Genomic DNA, 20,548 nt, shown 5'->3' on the forward strand with positions numbered 1-20,548 from the left:
GGTCCTCTGGAATCATGATGGTCAATGGGTTACATTTTTACCTAACAAAAGTCTCTAAGAATGATAAATATATTGATTTTGAAGTCTAACTTTTAATCACTTTTAAAGATATCCTTGAAATATCCATAGCTCATGTTGACAGATTATAATATTAACCAAAAACAGAAATTTTAAGAAGCTGTCAACTAAATGACTTAAATAAGTATTTCTACCTAAATTGGCCTCAGTTTTGAGACTCGACACGGCATGTCCTTAAACTTTGTTGTAGTTCTGTAAAAAGGATTCTATTAAAAATGAAAAGGAAACTCGGATTTTTTCGACTTGTACTATTTGCTATATAATGATCAATTACATAATTTAAAATTTAAAGACAATTTAATATAATTTGTTGCTTTTTATCATTCTTCTTTTTGTTTTCTTTTCTCTTTCTTTTTATATATATATAAACATATTGTTAACAGCTTTTGTTTTTGTTTTGTTGTATTATTTTTTAGGTTGATTTTTTGTTGTTGTTTTTGTTTGTAAAATAGATAATAATATTTCATATTGTAATAATATTTGCTTAACAACTAATAATATTCAAATATAAGTTTTCTTTGCTGATTTAAATTATTATTGTTGTGTGTTGGGTGTGTGTTGTTTGTTTGTTTGTTTGTTTATTTACTTTACTTGTTTTGTATTAAATTAAAATATAATATATATCTGTTGTTTATTCACTAACCAGCCCCATCTCTCGCGCCGTGGGCGTGGCCAGTGACTGTGTCTGGCCAAGTGCCGAGGCAGCCGATACAGCGCTGCTTAGCCCATCATCTTCCTCCTCATCGGTTCGTGTCCCTGTTGTGTGTGCCGCCGCAGCAATTGCAGCAACAGCTGCCTTTTTACGATCCTCCTCCTCCAACTTCTCCTTATCCTCATCATCATCCTCTTCCTCTTGCGCCTCATCGGCAAAGGACACTTCGGCTAGTGCTGGAACTGGACTGTTATGGCTATCACCGTTGGGCGTTGCCGCCGTCTCATGCTGGTTATTATTGAATTTGTCTTCACTGGCGGATTTGTTATTATCACTGGACGCCACAAGGGGCTCCTCCTCGGGTATATCCTCAATTAGGCTGCGATTGCCAGCCGAACCAGCCGAAGGACTGCGTGGCGGGGGTGTTGTTGATGTCGCTGACGCTGTCGTCACCTCCACCTCAACCGCTTTGCGCAGCAGGACGGGATCTGAGGCACGCAACGAGCTTTCAGAGCCGCCAACACCTTCGCCACTGGGACGCAGCACCAGATAGAGCAATATATCCGACAACGAGATAATGCCAATCACCTTCCTCTGATCGTCAACGACAACCAAACGATGCACTTCCGCTCGAACAATCCGCTCCATGATCGTGTACAACGATTCATCCAAATTGCACTTTTGCACACCTTCGAACCATTCGTTGCGATGCTCGTTTGCCTTGCGCAATGATACATCGAGATCGTTGTAGGTTTTCTCAGCGGCGAGATTCTGCAATTCAAAAAGAAACAATAGAATTAGTCTCCCTCATAGATCTATCTATCTATATATGCATTTTACTTACAATCACATCAAACTTTGCATAAATATCGACCAGCCTGCCCTCGGCATCCACCAGGGGCAGGGCCGAAACGCGTCGCTCGACAAACTTCTTGAGAGCTGTAATAATGCTGGTCGTTTCATCGGCTGTCTCAATGTTGTCATAGGTGCCGATTTTCAGATCACGCAAACTCTTTTGCATATAAGCGGGCTTTGGTAATTCATTAATCTGTGGAATGAAAATCAGAAAACATTTGTTTTAGAAATTGTTTGCCTATAACTAAACTATAAAGTATTTCTGGTATGAGCTGTTGCTTAAACAATTGATCTCTAAGCAAAAAACTGCTCTATAACGCTAAAAAGCTATTCATAATTCCATTGCATACTTATGGGAGCAAATTTATAGTAATTGATGGTCTTAGACTATTAAGAACCACAATACACAAACATTTCTTTACTGTTTAAACAAGAATTCAGGATTTCATAATGGAAACTCTCTCTTTCAACAATTCTACTGATCATTTTGTTCAACTTACGTATAAGAAGAGGAACCTCAGTATGCGTTTATGTGTCAATATGTACAAAACATTGCCTGTTGCTGGATCAATGACGGGCAAGCGGTGAATGCGACTATGTATGAGAATTTTAATGGCATCGTAAAGGGAGGCATCCGGTCCAATGCTGACCAATGGCATCACCTGATTATGCAGCACACCTAAATCAAAAACAAAGACATATTCCAATTATTTGAATTACAATATTCATCGATTTTAGAGTACTTACTGCGCCATGTATCCAATTTGTGCTCTTCTAGTTGCTCCATAGATGCATTTGGGGTTTTATAATACATTTGCAAGATTTTAATGAAATCCGTTATGGTCAGCATGCCAACAAATTGCTGCTTATCCGAATCCCATAATGGTGCAGCACGAACGCCATTATAGACCAAGGCATAGAATGCCTTCTTCACCAGCAATTGGGTATCAAAGACGACCAGTTTAGCGGAGGTGGGTATTAGATCATAGCACTTGTGAAAACGAAAGAACTTGACAAAGATCTGTGAGTCGTCCTCCTCTGTAAAGATCAAAACCAAAAAATAATACCGATTAGCATAGAAATTTATAACGAATTGGGGGGGGGACAAGGGCGCAATGTTGGGACCTTTTTTCAAGAGCTCGGCTAACAGACGCTTCCAGGCCTCCGATATTTGTTCAAACTCTTTGATACTCTCCAATGGATAGTAGAGTACATCGCCAGGTCGTCCGCCGTTGCCGCCACCGAGTACCAAACGACCCGCATGATTTGAATAGAAATGCAGTTGTAACATGCGTTCTTTGCCCGTGTTCCACTACACTTCACTTCGCTGGCTAAACTCCTCCTGTTCCGATTTCGATTCATCAATATCGCATCACTAAATAATTTGCTTGTTTTTTGTATTTCTTGTTTTATAGATTTTTTATTTGCCCAGTGGCTTTGCTAATTAATTCACAACTAAATTGAATGCTCCTCTTCTTTCACTCACTGATCTGCTACACATGTGTGCATAATAACAAATGAGAATTGCCTAAATCAATATTGATTGATTGATAGACTCAACAGACGCTAACGACAACGACAACAACCACAATAGCAATAACAATAGGCTGAAATGTTTCTCAAACTTTGAGTGAAAATATATATCATTTTTTTTGTCGCGCGCCTTACTACATATAAATTAAATTAAGACATTTCTTTTAATTAAAATAAATTTAGCATAGAAGAACCAAAAATACAAATATCTAATATAAGTTTTTCATTTCACGCAATTGCCAACGAAGGCAATTTGCGTTCAAGATGATGATGATGATTTGAATTGGTTGCGAAAGGGACAAAGGTGGGAGGGGCAGTAAGATAGAGAAGAACAAAAGAGGGACGGCAGGAAGAAAGGAAAACTGTGAACAAATAAATATTGAGGCGGTGCCCAAAGGTGTTAATCAACCTAAAATATATGTATATATAATATTCACTAGACCTTGCTATTTAGTTGGCATTTAGTTGCACTTCAAATACCCTGCCAAACTGATTTGTGATAAAGACTTAAAAATACATACACATAAGTAATCTCTTTCCTCCTCTATTTACATCATTAAAGTTTATGTTTACAACTATTTTATTATTATTAGTAATCGAAGAAACTCAAGGGTATCTCTCAATTCGCCATTGAGAAAGCTATCGAATGTTTATCCCGTCATTATACGATAAATATTTGTGCCAAGAAATTAATTAACCGACATCCCAAGAGCATTAGTCTCGAATAATGTATACCAAAATGAAATGCATTATTCAATTCTGATGATTTAAAAATCTCGTAAATTTTGGGAAACATTACAAGAGGAATACAAATTCTTCGGTGGTATGATATTTTATTTTCGACACACTTAAGACGCGCCTCCTTTTCAGTTAAATAATGAGATTTAAAGTTAAAGTTGGTAATGTTCGAAATTAATCCTGGATCTTACGAATCGTTCTTAAGATAATTATCCTTTCTGGAATATATATTTTTACAATCTAATTATCTCAATGCTTAAGAGAAACTGGAATACGTCGAAGGTTAATTCATATTAGTGAAAGAGAAGCTAAAGAGTAACTAGTAAAGCCAAGATTAATCAATAATCGATTTTGGCTTTTTGCTTAAACATTATAGCATTGTATAATTGTATCGTAAATCGATTAAGAGCTCTAATCATCGAATTATGGTATACAATATTTTTAACCCCACGCTTTACAAAAAAGTTAATTTCTTTGTATCCTAGATTCACTTAGTCCCAGTCAATTATAAACATAGCTAAACCAGCAATAACAATTGAAACTCTTAGAGCCGATTTACCTAATGAATTGAATTGAATTTTGTTGAAGGTCTAACGATCTTTCGGATATTCAAATCGAGTTGAACTTATGGCGTTTTACCTTGTCCCTAAATGTGAAATGTGTCCTTTTTTCAAAAAAGCTCCTGTCACTGGGAAGAATATCAGTCTATCCACTCTTTTCTTTATATAAATATACATTTATAGTTTTGGTGGTAATAAATGTCTTTAAATTGCCGATGCTTTCATATATCGAATATCGATAAATTTAAAGATATTAAAAATTGGACAAAAATTTATAAAAACTCTTTCTTCAATGGATAACAAAATGTGACTCTTTTTAAGAGGATTAAAATACTTTTTGTAATAATTACATATTAATATGAAACAGTTTACCCTAATAAAAAGTCTAGTCGAGAATATTAAAAACCTTTTCATCTTTTCCTAGACCAAAGTTAATACTGATCATTTATTTGTATTGCATTTGCTATATTTTCATTTGGGAAACTAAAATCTGTTAAAAACTTTTGACTACAAATATTATTATCCAATATTTTAAAACGCAGTGTAAAGAAAAAACTCATTGCCAAAGGAAAATAGGGATTTGTTTTTTATTTATTGGTTTCTCTTCTTGTATTCCCAATAGTTTTAGTCTTTGTCTTTTGGAATATTCGAAATATTTATGATTTTTGAAATATGTTTTAACCAAATGTCTGGCACACGTTTTAAACAAATTCTGTGGCGAAAGGAAAGAGAACGACAATGCCAACAGAGACCAAAGCGAAAGAAACCCACACAAAATGTGTGCGCCGCAGAAGGCCAACGGAAAAAGTGTGGCAAAACTAAACAACAACAACAAAATAAAATAAAATAAAATGGAAAATATATGGATATACAACAAAAACAGCAACAATTGAATATTTGTTATTGAATATTGCAAGAGATAATTCATTTTGCTTTAGAAAAAAAGTAACTAATTTGTCGATTTGGTATTATCTTTGCGCACAAGTTAATTAAAATTGCTTTGTTTTGGTTTTTCCTTTTGCACAATACAAAACAATTGAAAAATCGAATCGTTCTGGGGTCGTGGGTGGCTTCTTTTTTTGTTTTATTATTATTGTATTTGTATTTGTATTTGTGGTCGTTGTCAGTTGGCGTCGCGGCGCCTTCTATTGAATTCTTGACGAGTGACTAAGAACTACAATTAGGGAGACCTTCAGTCAGCACACTCTCACACACACACACACACACACACTAATTTTCCGTGGTCACGATGATTTGGTTATATTTTTTTGCTATATATTTTCTATGAAATTTAAAAACTAAAAAACTGCACAAAATTTATATATTTTATTTCGCTTAATATTCAAAAAGGAATATTTGTCCCCGTTCGCCGTTCGATGTTCTAAACGTTTCGAAATTTAATCATAAACTGATCTTTAGATGGTTTTTCTCTCTAGCTTTGTTTTTGATGTTTTGTTTCATTTTGAGAAAATTTCATTTAAACGGTGTGTTGCACGAAACACAAACAAAAGGAAAAACAACAAAGCTGCTGCTGCCTGGTGAGCGGAAAAAAAAGCCAACAGAATATATCTTTGGTGAGAGATCAACGCAAAATACCCATAGATATATATGTAGGTATGTATATATTTGAATGGACATTTAATGAGGTTCACGAAATATCTTTGAAATTGGCAAACATATTCAAAGATCTCAATGCTGAGAGAATGCGATTCTCTAGCACTTCTCTCAATTCTCCCACCAAGCTCTGCCATGTCGAGAACTTATAATTAGCTTTTGGGGTAAACTATATTGCACACGGGGGTGTGTGTGTTTTTTTTTTTCTCGGTTTCGGTTTTGGGATCTACGTCAAATGAGAACTGAAACGATTCTCCATAAATATAAATACTTATCTTTATATATAATTAGTTTTTTTTCTTGTCGCCTACTCTCAAAGCAAACAGCATGCCTATGTTTTTATAATCCTTTTGATATATGCACATCTATTCGTTCAATCAAATTGCGTATATATTGGTATCTATTATACATATATATGTATGTATAAATGAGGAATATTTAGCTTTGACGACAGCGTCGTGTGCCTTGTTTTTAGCAACTCGCAGAGGTAGACTCTTGATCAAATGCCAATTGTGTTCATCCCCGCCCCCTCCATCAGCCAGCCCCTTAATTCCCATCAAATTTCTAGCTAATACTCACCAAAATCTGATAGATTGACTTTCTCTAGGAACGGATCGGCAACGGGCAACTGCAATTAAAATGAAATATGGAAAATATTTTAGTTTAAATAATAGAATTTTATTTTATAATGTAGAAAAAAACACTTGATCTTTTGGTTTATAGTTTAACCTAAAACCCCATAAAAAAGTATACTTATATTTTACGATTTTGTATATATTTGTATTTTGATAATGGATAATTCTTTATGGAAATTTCCCCTCGTAATATAAAAGATCAAGAATCCTTTGAAACTTTCTATGAAGATCAGATGAAACCATTTTGTCGTTTCATAAATCAATCACAAACAGATTACCAACTTATGTAGGGAAAGGGAATGTAGAGGACCTTGAAGTAGGCGCAGCAATATTATAGATACCTCATATATATTGCTATATCAAAAGCAATAGAAACACAAAAGAACACAGAATAAGACGAATCAGAGCCTTGAATCTTGTAGGTCTCTTTTAAGGATTCCTACTGATAATGAAATAATTTTTGTGGCTTTCAAACTATTCAAATCAAAAGATAAGTAGAACTACTTTAATTGCTAATTGGATTATTGTTAACCTCTGTAAGTTGTTAAGATGTCCCAAATGTCGGTTTTGGATATATTTTAAAAGAATTTAATACAAATAATAGCTTTAAATATTAAAACAGACATGCATTTAGCATTAATCTATGATCTGATCATTAAACGAACAATCTCAAATCAGATGATAAGTCTAAGAGTATAGAAGAGACTATGTAACCAACTAACTGACGATCTCAAAACAGTTCTCATGTAATCCAGATCATGTAAGTGATTGTAGTAATTTCCAAATGATACACATACACATACATACATGCATTTTCAGCCCCCACGTATTCGTATAATCTGTATAGCTATTTCCCTTTTACGATTCTCCATTGTTGTGTGCCAAAAACTCACAACTACGAATAATCTTCCAATTATATATATAGGTCACAATGACAACACCAAAAACGAATGTAAACAACAGAACAATTTGTCATTGTATTGTATATAGTATAGGGTATATAAAACTATATAGGCTGATAGCAGACCAGTTCTCCAGATCTACTACTATATATGTATGTATATATATACAAAGTAGTAGTAATAAAGTGTTTGTGCAATCGCAGCAGTCATCAGAGATAAAATAACATTTGCAATGAAATATTTATGAGTGGAAAATGTCGTATCTTTTGTTTGCGTGAAATATAATTAAACGAAATTGTTAAAGTGACTTCAAGTAGTATTGAATTATGGTAGCATTGAAATATTCACTAGACCAATCAACAATAGAGTTCTCGTTTTCTCTTAATCTTTCATCATCTCTCTCTCTCTCTCTCTCTCTTTAAATCTCTTTCTCTTAGGCATTTAGCAGGCAATTGATAAATAGCCTAGCTAAACTAACGAAACAATTTGTGGTTTAAAATAGAAAACAAAACAATACAAAATAAATTGAAACCAAAATAAAACGTTTCCATTTGAGTTGAAAAGCTTTCCATCTAAAAAAGAGCTTTCCACGAAATTGAAACCGAAATTGCATTTAATTGGGCTATAAATGATGTACAATTCGTGAGTTTTTGGGGTCCACCAGTTCCACGTTCATATATGGTTAAATCTTGGGCGTCCCTGCCCACCTGGATCATCGACGATTCTAACTTACACTAATCTTTCGACCCAAATGAGGTTGTAGTTGCTGCTGACGTTTCCATTGCTCAATCTGTTCGACACTATAATCGCTTCGTCGTCGCATCAAGAGACATTGATGCACTGCATTCGGCGAATGATGGCGATGCGGTGAGGAGTGGGCACTGAAACTGCTTTTGGTGGTAGCTAAACTACCTCCAATATGCCGTCTCTCGTAGACCAATGTTTGTTGAACTGCAGCCGCACTAGTAGGAAGCTCTGTACGAAGCGGTGAATGACCTACAGAGTGGCGCAGTCGACCATGTTGTTGCTGCTGCTGTTGTTGTTGTTGTTGTTGCTGCTGGTTATTGCTATTGCTGTGGGCCTTGCGACGCAACAATGACGACGACATGGCCGCTGTTAAAGTTGCCGTCAACTTTTTGCCATCTTTTTGCTGTTTAGTTTTGCCATTGCTAATGTTTGTTGTTGTTGTTTTTGGTATATTGTTGTTGTTGCTGGTGCTGCTGCTGCTGGTGGTGCTATCATCGCGTCTGCTTACGTGATGCGATTGGCGTTGACCATCGACAATATCTTTGAGATTTGCACTATTCAATAGATGATAGTTGAGACCGGCTGTTGGTCCATTGTTTGACATTAAGGCTGGCAGATTGCTATAACGTTTCTTTCGATGATATTGCGGGGAATTGCTCAGAGAGCGAGCTTTGCGTGAAGATTTTGCATTTTGGTTGTGGTTGTTGTTGCTGTTGCTGTTGCCGTTGCCATAGTCGTTGCTATTTTTGTTGTTATTGTTGTCATTGTCGGCGGGTAAATTTGGGTCAAAGCGTACGCTCAATTTGTTGCCATTATTGTTGCTGTTGTTGTTACTATTTTTGTTGTTGCTGATGGGCAATTTGGTTGTTGCATTCCTTGTTGTTGTTGTTGCTGCTGCTGCTGCTAAAGGCGAGGGCAACACACCAACACGCGGTGCGCTTGACTCAAAGGCGGAATACCGACGACGATACATGTACACACACAATCACACACACACACACACACACACCACCCACAACACTTCACTTTACGTAGATGATGAAGACGTAATAAAGAATTAAGCACAAACAGTTATCAGAGCGCGATTTGTTGCCTTTATTTTTATTATTATTATTTTTACTTTTTTCCTCTAAAATTATTTATGTGTTTTGTTTTGCAGTTCTCTTTACGCTAGCTTTCCTGTTCCGGGCACGTCTGCGCGCTTGCAAATGTAAACGTAAACTGGTTAAGAGTTTTGGCGAGCGTAGATGAACCCCCCACACACAGCAACACACACAAGCACACACACACACACACACGTACTTATACTTTTACATGGCACTCACTCATCTGATCAGCCAAAAGAGAGTCTTCTATTTGTGTTCGTATGTATATGTGCGAGAGTGCTAAAGCTTAAGTAAATACAAGAACCTAAAAGCGGATACACGCATAACGAAAATTAGTATACACTTTCAAAGACATCACTAGTTTAGTAGCGTTTAGATGGACAGAGATGAGAGAGAGAAGCAAATTGGTTGGTAAGGCAAACCTCTTCTTGGCAAAAATGTACGAGAGGGAACTAAAGGACATTCTTCAGGATATCCTCGATATTTTGACACGTTTCATTGGTGATCATTTCCCATATACCCTAATCAATAGAAGAGTATTGTACCGATAGCGCATGGCGCATTGGTTTGCATTTGCCTTGCCGCTTCTTTACCAAATATTTGTACAGAGAGTGAGAGAAGCAAAATGTAGGATAAGTTGTCATTATAAAGGAGAGAGCGCGAGAGAGAGAGAGGGAAGGAGGAAGGTACTTGCACCCACACGACAGCGACGACGACGACATTGAGAATGAAAGAAAAGCTCAAGAAGGCCTCCAGTGGCCTCTCCGCGCTAATTATCATTATTATCAACATGACCATCATGATTAAATGTGAGTCAGAATAGAGTAGAGTGGATTGATGAAGAAGAAAAAGAAGAGAGGATCGTTGGGTTTGTGTGTAAATATGCCTGATAAACAAAATAAACTGTGCTACAAATACAAAAGATTATAAACGAAATAGCTAGAGAGCAGCAGCTATATCTACATGGCACTATGTACACATACACACACACACACACACACACACTAAGATACAAAAGAGTACTTAAGGCACTCGGCATTTGGCAATATATTGGAAATCATGTGAAATGATGTGAAATGTACGCAGCTAATTAATCATCATTAGCAAGAATATATCAATAAGCTAAAGGAATGCCAGCAAATGCTGGCTATATACATATACATACATACACACATACATACATATATATGTAGATTGTTTTATGCGTTGGGACTTTCACCACCGACGCAAAACTCTGACGTAAACCGACAAGAATTGCTCACAGAAAATAAATAATAATGATTGTAATAGTTGTTATTGTTGTTGTTGTTGTTGCTATTAGGCAAACCAGTTTTAGCAACAGACACAAAATTGTAAGAGCATTACGTGACCTTGCTGTGGTCAGTTGAAGGCATTACGTGAGAACCATTACATAGATTAATATAGGAAACATTACAAAAAATAAAAAAAAAAAAAAAAAAATGAAAAGTAAAACCCATCATGATGGTTAAATTAATCACTTATCAGTCACTTGACAAAAAGTATACCTAATGAATAAATAACCTTTGGCCGCCCCTTGACTAACTAATTTATTAACGCCATGGCAGCAGTTAATTTTAGTTTATGGAATTGAATGACTACTCGTTATTCAATCAAGAAATATACCAATTCGGATTAGAGAGTGTCACAAATTAAAAAGAAAATGGTTTGCCAACTCGATGGAAAGTAAATCTATGGATAAATATTTAATTAACATCTTAGCAGGGTATGCTTGTAAGTTAAATCACGTGTTCTTGGCTACGCTCTTATCTATCTTACTGAATAATTAGTCTTGTGGGTCGTCTCAAGTTAATATTTTAAAGTTTTTTTAAAATTCTTAAATCCACAAATCATTTTATTAAATGTATATATATAAATATATATAGTTTAAATATAAAAGTTATCCGCTAATTCAAATTGAAAGCTGTTGACGGGCTAACAGAATGGGAATAAAGTTTTTGCATGTATCCCCATTTGCACGCAATGGAAAAATTTCGCATACGCCCCCAAAAGATGCAATGAAATTTGTATAGCTCAATTTGAGATCTGTTGTAGTAAAAGTTAACAACTGTGTTTCGTACCATATAAAAAATTTACAATAAATAACAAACAAAAGGTTTAAATATTTAAGAACTAGGTAAATGCATAATTGTAGCTTAAACGCAATCAAACATTTATATCTACCCTTTCGTATAATTTCTACATTGCTTATATTTCTTTACTTACCCCTCTTGAATCTCTGAATAATATAGCTGCATGATGTGGATCTAAGGTGCCATCGCCACGTAAACTTCGACCGGCAGCACCAACTGAAGCTCGTCGTTTTTCCAAATCAGCAGAGGCACGACGCATATGAGCACCTGATTTAAAAAAGAAGACAGAACAAGAAGAACAAAAATGAGTAAGAAATAGAAAGAATACGCTATTATTATTCATAGATTATAGTAAATTTCAGCAAGTACCAGGCCAACAGTTGTCTATCGATATCATTTACCTTCTTTAACAATGCGATCATAGATTTTATAGGTGGCACCACAATCATCCAAAATTCGATTTGGCCGACTGAGAGTATTGACATCCAAACTTTTTGAACGTGTGCGGAAATTCTCTTGAGGATCATTCTGTGGCGAGGTGCACACACTTTGGGCATCATGATGTTTACGCGGCCAGACATGCATCTTTTTGCCAAAGTGCTTGAGTAGCTCCTGTATGGAGTGATGATGATGATGATTGTGGTGATGATGATGATGCTTATTCTTCTGCTCCTTGTGTGGTGATCCCTGACTGGGCAGTTCCTGCTCATCAATGCTGAGACTCTTGGCAAATGATGTATTATCGAAACGTTGCCGCGGTCCACCACTGTCCATGCTATTAACGGATTGCCGCGAACCACCACCACTGTAATCGTCCAACGAGTTGTTCGCTGCCGAGACTCGATGGAATATTGAGATGGCCGTGGGACGCTCACAGCTACGCTGTGGTCCCATGGCGCCGGTATGTGTGAAATACTGATGATCAGCCTGACTTTCATAGATATCATCGAGATCGTGTGGGAAATAACCACCCACTGGAGCAGTGGGTGGCGGTGAGCCAAAATCTGGTGCTCCTCGACGCATGCTCTGCAATTGGGGTCGGGAAAGGAAGTGATGGTGGATTGGATTACAATTAGATGGGAAACACTGCAATTTTCATACAGTTTAGCAGCACGTTTATAAAGAGCGGGAAAGAGACTCCTTTATTTTGATTTACTTTTCCTTCAACACGGTCATGGTCAGCTGTCTTTTGTTATTCATTATCGATAATAAAAAATAAATGATTGATCGATTTATCGCAAAATTGAGTGGGTGATGTGTGCAAAACTCTATGTGGGTACGGTAAAGAAGCAAAGAAGGAAAGCCAAAAAAGAATAAAAACAAAATAACTTGAAAAATGAAACTTCAATATTTATACTCTACATTTACGAAAGTTTTCAAATGAATTTCTGTGCTACTCTATAAACCTGCTGCCAAAATACTGTATTCTGATTTAATTATGAAACTCCTGCTTACGCCATAGATAGCCGGACTGTGAGATCTTTCAAAGAAACTACGTTTCGAGGATGGTGTACGCTTGAGACTGCTGCTTATGTAACCCGAGGAGGAATCATATGAATTGCGGTGACCTCCTCCAGCACTGGCAGCACCTCCTCCTCCTCCACCGCTAGCACCGCCTGATTGATGCTGATGCTGATGGTGGGTGGGTGACTGACGATAATGATTCGCCAACGATTTATTTGCATCGGGCACCGCTTGCGGCTGTGAATGCAAGTGACGATCTGTTTGCCATTGAGCATAGGCACTGCCAGTGACTCCGCCCATGTCACCGCCGCCGCCAGAGTTGTTGGAGTTGTTTGAATTTGAACTGGAACTGCTCGATGAATCCACACTATAGAGTTGGCTGCCTTGGGAGGTCTCACTAGTGCCGCCACTGAAACCGCTGTATAGATGATGATGCCGATTGCTCGTGTGCTGGGACCAGCTTTCTCCGCCCGCACTGAGTTGCTTTTCGACGGCATGTTGCCGATAGAGATGCGTTATGCCATGCATTTTCAACTATGTATATTTTAGTTTATGTAGTTTTTTCTTTTCCGTTGTGAACTTTTCTTTTTTGGTTACACTTTATTTAATGCAGTGTAAGTCTTGTTTTTAATTTGTTCGTCAAATTTATAACTTTAATCAGTTGGATTTTTAGTTTTATATTTTTAAAGTCACATAATCCTTGAACTGTAAATAAAAAGCACAACAAGCACACACACACACACACACACACTGTTGTAGTTGTTATGTTTAAAGCTTTTTTTTCTTCTACTTTGGTCTCCCGCGTTCTTAGTTGAACGCACTTAAATTAAGTCAAAGCTGCAGCAGCCAGACAGACGTGCGCCGTTGTTGTTGTTGTTTTTATTATTGTTGCTCTATTGTGCGAAACATTTTCACAATTTGATTTGTTTAAATATATATTTAGAGAGAGAAAGAGAGAGAGAGAGAGAGAGGGGTAAAGAAAAAACGCAAAATTTACTACTTTTAGCCAGCAGCAAACACAAATATTGTCGACTGACACTTCACGAGGTTTTAAATGGTTTTTTGTTGTTGCTATTGTTGAGAAGCTAACTGCAGCGACTGAGCGACAGCAGCAGCAATAGCCACAGGCTTGCACTTGAACAAGTTCAGAGCACCACCCCCACAACCACATGCCGCCACTGCCACTGCCATCGCCGACGTCGACGTCTACATCGAAGCCACCGCCAGCCAAGGCAAAGTCAATGTGCGCTAAGCTTTTTTTTATTTATTACAATTTCACTAGGGTAATACAGGTACATTACTTCCCCTAGGCGTTTTAAGTCCATACATTAAGTGTCCATCGCTTAAAAAGAAGATAGATGCGAAACTGTTTTTAACAACCCGAACTAGTACAAGCGCAAGGACACTAATAACGTTCCAATTGTCGTAGGTCTTCAGGTTTGTTGAGTTTTGAATCTTCTACGTTTGAAAGGGTATTTCAAAGTCGATTCTAGCACCTAACTTATGGCGTATTGATAGCGACGTCGCAGCTGTTTTTCTTATTGTTGCAGTTTCTGATGTTGTTTTTGTTGCTATTGGTGCTGCGGTTATTTGCCATGTTGCATATGAATGAATGCACTAAACAAATAAAATAGCGAGAATTTGCATAAGAAATTTCATAATCAAATTGACAGAATAATAATACATATTACGATCATAAAAGTGGCAACACGTTTATCACTTTTATAAACTTCAAATGCATTGCGAAAAAATTGCAAAAAAATTTGATAAATTTTCAAAAAAAAAAAAAACAGAAAACTCTAGACTTTAGCTATGAAAAGACTAAGAGTTTAGACTGATTTCAGATTGATTTGTCGAGTAAATAATTGAATGATTTTATAATGACATCAAATGGTAATGAACACAACTCGATTAAAACAATTTACAAGTTGTCTACGACAAAATATACATATGTATTCATTTACATAATCTAAAGCAAAGCTCTGGTTAATAGCCATATGCCCCACTTGTAAGGGGTATGGGAAGAGGCCGCCTCTATCTTTACAGTTGTAAAGCAAACAACAAAGCAAAGGCGATTGGTCAAAGAGGAAGCACGAAAACCAAAGCAAAAGCAAAGAAAGCAGCAAAGTTATATTTTTACTATCAAATAAAAAGTACTAGGTAAAATGTGATAACAGATAACTCCGGGCACGAAATAGAAATGAAGAAACGTCAATAAAGCAAAAACGAAACAATTTATTGATTATATTTTTCCAAGTTGTTTTTGCGGACATATTTCAACAAACAAAATTATTTAATTTAATTCCATGTAAAGAACAAAGAATGACAGAGAGAAAGGGAGAGAGAAACACCAAGTTCAATTGAGGTTAAGTTGTGGCCCAGCCACCCACTGTCCTCCTCCTTTGATGCCCGAAAAGCTGCCCATGATTTTCGTCACGTCAACTTATTTACCGTAATCAAATTTGTACGCACAAACACACAGACATAAATATAATATGCAGGAGATTCTCCCCCACACACAAATACACATACACACACAACCGTTTGACTAAGAATGCCAAGAGAGACTGAAAGAAGAATGAAAATGAAATGAAAGAATATTGCACGTGCTGCGGCCATCGATGCTACGCATAAACAAGTGCCCCTTATAAAAGAGAGAGTGAGAGAGAGAGAGAGAGCGAGCTTAAGAGAGAGTGAACAATTGATGCTGGTTAACAGTGAAATGTTAAGGTTAACAGTGAGTGGGTGGGCGGGCGTTCATATTAAGGCGGGCTAAGATAAACAACCTTGGCAAAGAGAGCAAAAATACAAATACAATTATCTTAAATAAGTACGAAAATTGATAATGCATTAGCAAAGGAAACGGTTGGTTAATGCAAAACTTTACACATACATACATATGTATGTACACACATCTGGACAAGGACAAACCTCTGGTGGATCATAAATATGCAAGTAACACCCAACTGTCAGGTCGTAAATTTATCAAAACTCTCAAATATTAACTTAAGATAGGCCCAAAATGAAACATGTTGGCATTTTTCTTGTTGTTGCTTCCGCAGAGCCCTCATGAGACGCCAAAAAGTAGGCAAAGATAAAAACATGATAACTTAGGGTATTAGCTGAGAGCCGAGACGACTCCCTATATACACACACACCCTATTTGGAGGTTCAAGGACAACGCATGCGTAGTTAAAAAGTGAAAGTTATATGTATATACATATACGAAAAGAGGGTAACATACTTTATTTAAAGTCGACATACTGCCAATTTCTAGAAATTGCGCATTTAGGTCAAGTGTACGAAATCTATTTGAAAATATTTGATTTGATTAACGTCTACCGTTTTGTAGTTGCTGTTGCTTTTTTGTTTCGAACCTTTTATTATGCCAAAAATTTAATAACACGATAAGACAATCAGTCGAAAAGAAAACAAAAATTAATGCCAGACCCCCTGGTAGACAAGCCCAGGCGCCCCCCTATTAAAATACATACACCCATACAGACGCGATAACGAAATACTATACTCTATAGATTGTGATTAAAAATACTCCATGGTTCATTTGTTTGCTTGTCTACCTTATCTCAAAGTGTTTACAAAACAAATATGCAATACATACAAACATTTCTACACACATTATGGGTGCACGGTGTCGTATACTTGATATTTGCCTTACTTGGTGTTGGATGTTAAGCAAAACAAGAATTATGTTATGTTGCTTAGCATTACAATTTTGATTTTGGCCATCATTCACCTTGAACGTGATTGGGTATACATATAAGTAACTATCGATAAATTGCCATACACTGGCAATGCCCGTGAACATTGAGAAATGTGCTAAGGTGTGCGATTTGATGGCTTGGAAAAAAGGAAGGGAAGTTAGAATCCATAAAGGGACGGGGTAACCTGCACTTGGATTCCAATTACCCACAAAATTTATGCTGACTTTTGTTTGTTGAAATATAAAAACAAAAAAGTGTGGAAAGAGCACTTAAATGGAATGAAAAACAAATAACTCGATGATTCAGCTTTTGAGAACTAGAGACATATTTTGCAGTGAAAAACAAATTTCCAACTGAAATCAAAACCAATAAATCGATGTACTTTCGATGAACTTTCGCCTAGCACTTTATCTATTGGTTAAGTGGTTGGTAGTTTAACTCAAGTGAAACACTTTCAATAAGACAGCAAGGGAGAGATAATTATTTTTATAGAGCTTTGGACTTTTGACCAAAATACCCATCACACAGTGCACAGTGCAAATGACCTTCAATGCAGTCGTTGAACTCGATAGGACAGTTGGGGGTTGAATTCGACCTAGATTCGAAAATAGCCTCAACGCCTTACCAACAACAACAAAAAAAAGGTGCATGACCTTTACAGAAAACTTTGAACCTTTCTCTGTCCTTGCAACTTTGTTTTTCCCTTAATGCGCCACGAACTTACGTTCAAGTACAAAACAAAACCATAAAACTGTCATCTAAGTTGGTGGTGGTCACTTAAATGCAATTTTGCAGCTAGTAAAAATTTAAATGATTTACGATCCATAGAAAATGTGTAGGGGCGGTGCCCCTCCCTCTGTGTCACACCCCTCTCTCTCTCTCTCTCTCTCTCTTTCTTTTCCTCTCTATTTCCGCATCATTAGAATTTGCAATTAAACAAATGCATATGTCAGGTTACTACATGCGACCGGAAGCAACTGTACCTCACACATAACAATTCCCGTTGAAACAACAAAAACGAAACAAAAAAAAAAACTGTTTGCCATCCGTTAATTAGTTGAGGAAAGAATTTTGTAACGATGGCGGCCACCTTGAGGCAGTGTCTGTGTATATTTATCCGTATGTATCAGTGTGTAAACTTGTTCAATAGGTCCTTGAGAGACGAGGCATTCGTTGCCTTATTTTTTGGCAACAAACATTTATTTGCCGTTTTGTAGGCGGAGGTGTGTGCTTTAGTTTTTAGGCAAAATTCAAATGATCTGGTAATTAAGATGAAACCATTATACCAATATTGTATATCAGTTTTGTGTTCATATAGCCTTTGCAGTCTTTGATCTGTAAGTATATTTAAGCCAAAGTCATCTAGTCTTAACTCTCTTGCTGATTGTATACGAATGAGCCACATTATATGCCGAAACAAGTTGCCCATGTATTTAAAAGCCAATCCAAATCGTTGACTTTCCTTTTATTACATATAATCCACTCCCTAGACCTCCCTTAAAAGGAGGAGAATGTTTGTATGTATAGATAGCTATTAATATTTCTTCTTATCAAGGACTCGTACTTGGTTTCTTAATTACACAACTGGAATGCAAATCATTTGCACTAGATTGCTGTCCTATTGTATTTTTCCATTTATTTATTCTCCAACCCTTTTCATTTTCTTCTTTTGTTTAGATTTTCTGATTAAACTGTTGACGAACAGCTCGAGGCTCAACTGTGGAATATAAAAAAGTCTGCCTGTTTATATGTACTATACACTTGGCAATCTCTAAAGTAGTTTTCTCTTATCTGCCTTCTTTTTTTTTGTATTTTTTTTTTTTTTTGCTTTTTTGGCCAAGCCCCAATAAATGTCGAGTATATGGAGATATTGGTAATAAATATTGACCATAATGGGGCTCGTAAAAACTAATTAGCACATTGTGGAAAAAAGGACAACAACTTTGAGTCTTAGTGTGAATTATATTTACATAAATTTTCATTGACGTCAAAGCCAAGGAGAAAAGCATGAAGAAACTTAAATATTCCTAGTAAGTATATAAAATTACACATGACGGCTAAGAAAAGGCAAACAAGAAGAGAGAAGAGCAAAGAACAAGAAAATAGATTACCCAGTAACCAACTGGAGAAGAGTATATACTCTATCAGCCAGATCAGTTCTAATCTGATATCGAATTGCTGAAACTCCTTAAAGCTTTATCCACATAGCTAAAGTCAAACTTTATATTTTGCAGGGTATCTAAAAGTCTGCAGTATGCATATAAAGTGCTCGAGAGGCTCCTTTCCTTTCACTTATATAATTTTCACGTTTTCTTCATCATTAGATATATCTTGTTGTTGTTTGTATAGTATAATATTTTGCCTTTTCTTTTTCTTTGCCTGTTCTGTTCTTCGTAGTCTTTGATAAATGGTTTTTGTGTGACGTCAACGAACAAAAGATTTTCGGGGGCAAATTGCTCGAGTTTCGGGCGCGTGAATCCCATTTGTTATGGTCTTTTTGAAAGCTTCAATAATAATATGAACAATTAATTTTTCAAGTATATGGTTTAAAGAGCCCCTGTTCAACTATCTTTCTTTGCGTTAACTGATTTGTGTATTTACCAGAAAACAAAAAAACAAAGTCAAATGTCAACTCGCCCATTAGAAGGGTAAACACAATTATACATTTATATATACAGAAATATCTGTTTATACATATATATTCTTGAGTTCGACTTGCACCCATTAATTGATATTGAAGTCACTGTTTTGTTGCCGTGAGGAAGCAGTTTCAACTCAAGTCTACTTGAAGTACTCGCCCTGAGGAGAAGCGACAACGCAACCGGCTTATTCCATATGCAAATGTTGCCGGTTTTTTTTTTTTTATTTTGTCTTCTCCTCCTGCTGCTGCTAATGCAAACATACGAAATACATACATATGTGTATATAGATAGAGCTCTATATCCCCCCCATATAGGTAGGGGTATATATGTACATATAGAAAGAGAGATTATATAAGAAGTTGAAAACTAGAAGAGAATGTGTGTGCGAGTGTTTCGAATCGACAAACGACGTAGTCATCGTTGTGGATGTCGTCGGTGTCGAGTCATTTATAGAGGGCGACAAAGGTCCCTAGATGTATTTTTTATATTTTGTGTATACACTCTGTCTTGTGAAATCAAAGGCGAGGAAACGGCCACGCGATGGGCATGAGTCAGTCATTGAAAATATATGGAATGCTTAAGTCTGGAAACTCGAGTGTTCCTCGATTATCTATCCTCCCTTCGATAAGAATCTAGAATCTTAGTACTAAGTAGTACTAAGTTAGTACTAAGTACTAAGAGATTCAGTGAGTTTAGCAAAAAAGAAGGTTGATAAGTTTATATATATATACATATATGTAAATAGATCTCCAATCTTAACTTAGATGAAGAAATGGAAAACATTGCCCCTTAAAGTATGCAACAGTTTAAAAAACTATTCACTCTTTTAAACAAATAAGTATACCGCTTTTTTTTTCATCTATCTTTTAGTTTTTTAATAAAACGAATTCTTGGACTGACTATTGCATACCTTAGAGGGCAAATGTTTCCCATTTTACACGTCTTTTGCAGTTACTAGACTGAAATTTTAGCTGATGTGTTTGGTTCTAGCCGAACTGTAGGAACATATATAGCAATGGTCCATAGTCCTAACAAAATTAGTTAAAATTCAAGATCTTTACAAATGTAAAAACTAAAGTTAAAAACTATGAAAATTGTAGTAGTAAAAACAGCTTATAAAATCTTTTATATTTTGCAATTAAAAGTTGTAGGCAAAGTCAAACATTAGCACAGAGATTGAAAGAGAGAG

The 20,548-nt window shown here is 36.3% G+C and overlaps 1 protein-coding gene across 1 annotated transcript in view; it reads right to left on the reverse strand.

Moving 5' to 3' along the window:
• Positions 1 to 512: 512 nt before the first annotated feature.
• The window catches only part of SNF4Agamma (SNF4/AMP-activated protein kinase gamma subunit), a 62,397-nt gene continuing 42,361 nt past the window's right edge, over positions 513 to 20,548 (reverse strand). Inside the window, 6 exon segments of the mRNA XM_068297982.1 lie at positions 513 to 1,501; positions 1,575 to 1,778; positions 2,086 to 2,264; positions 2,333 to 2,623; positions 6,610 to 6,658; positions 11,665 to 11,798. Of these exon segments, the coding sequence (XP_068154083.1) occupies positions 710 to 1,501; positions 1,575 to 1,778; positions 2,086 to 2,264; positions 2,333 to 2,623; positions 6,610 to 6,658; positions 11,665 to 11,798 (1,649 nt within the window). The 3' untranslated portion in view covers positions 513 to 709.

Source organism: Drosophila tropicalis, unplaced genomic scaffold, assembly GCF_018151085.1.
Source record: "Drosophila tropicalis isolate 14030-0801.00 unplaced genomic scaffold, ASM1815108v1 contig_859, whole genome shotgun sequence".
Taxonomy (NCBI): Eukaryota; Metazoa; Arthropoda; class Insecta; order Diptera; family Drosophilidae; genus Drosophila; species Drosophila tropicalis.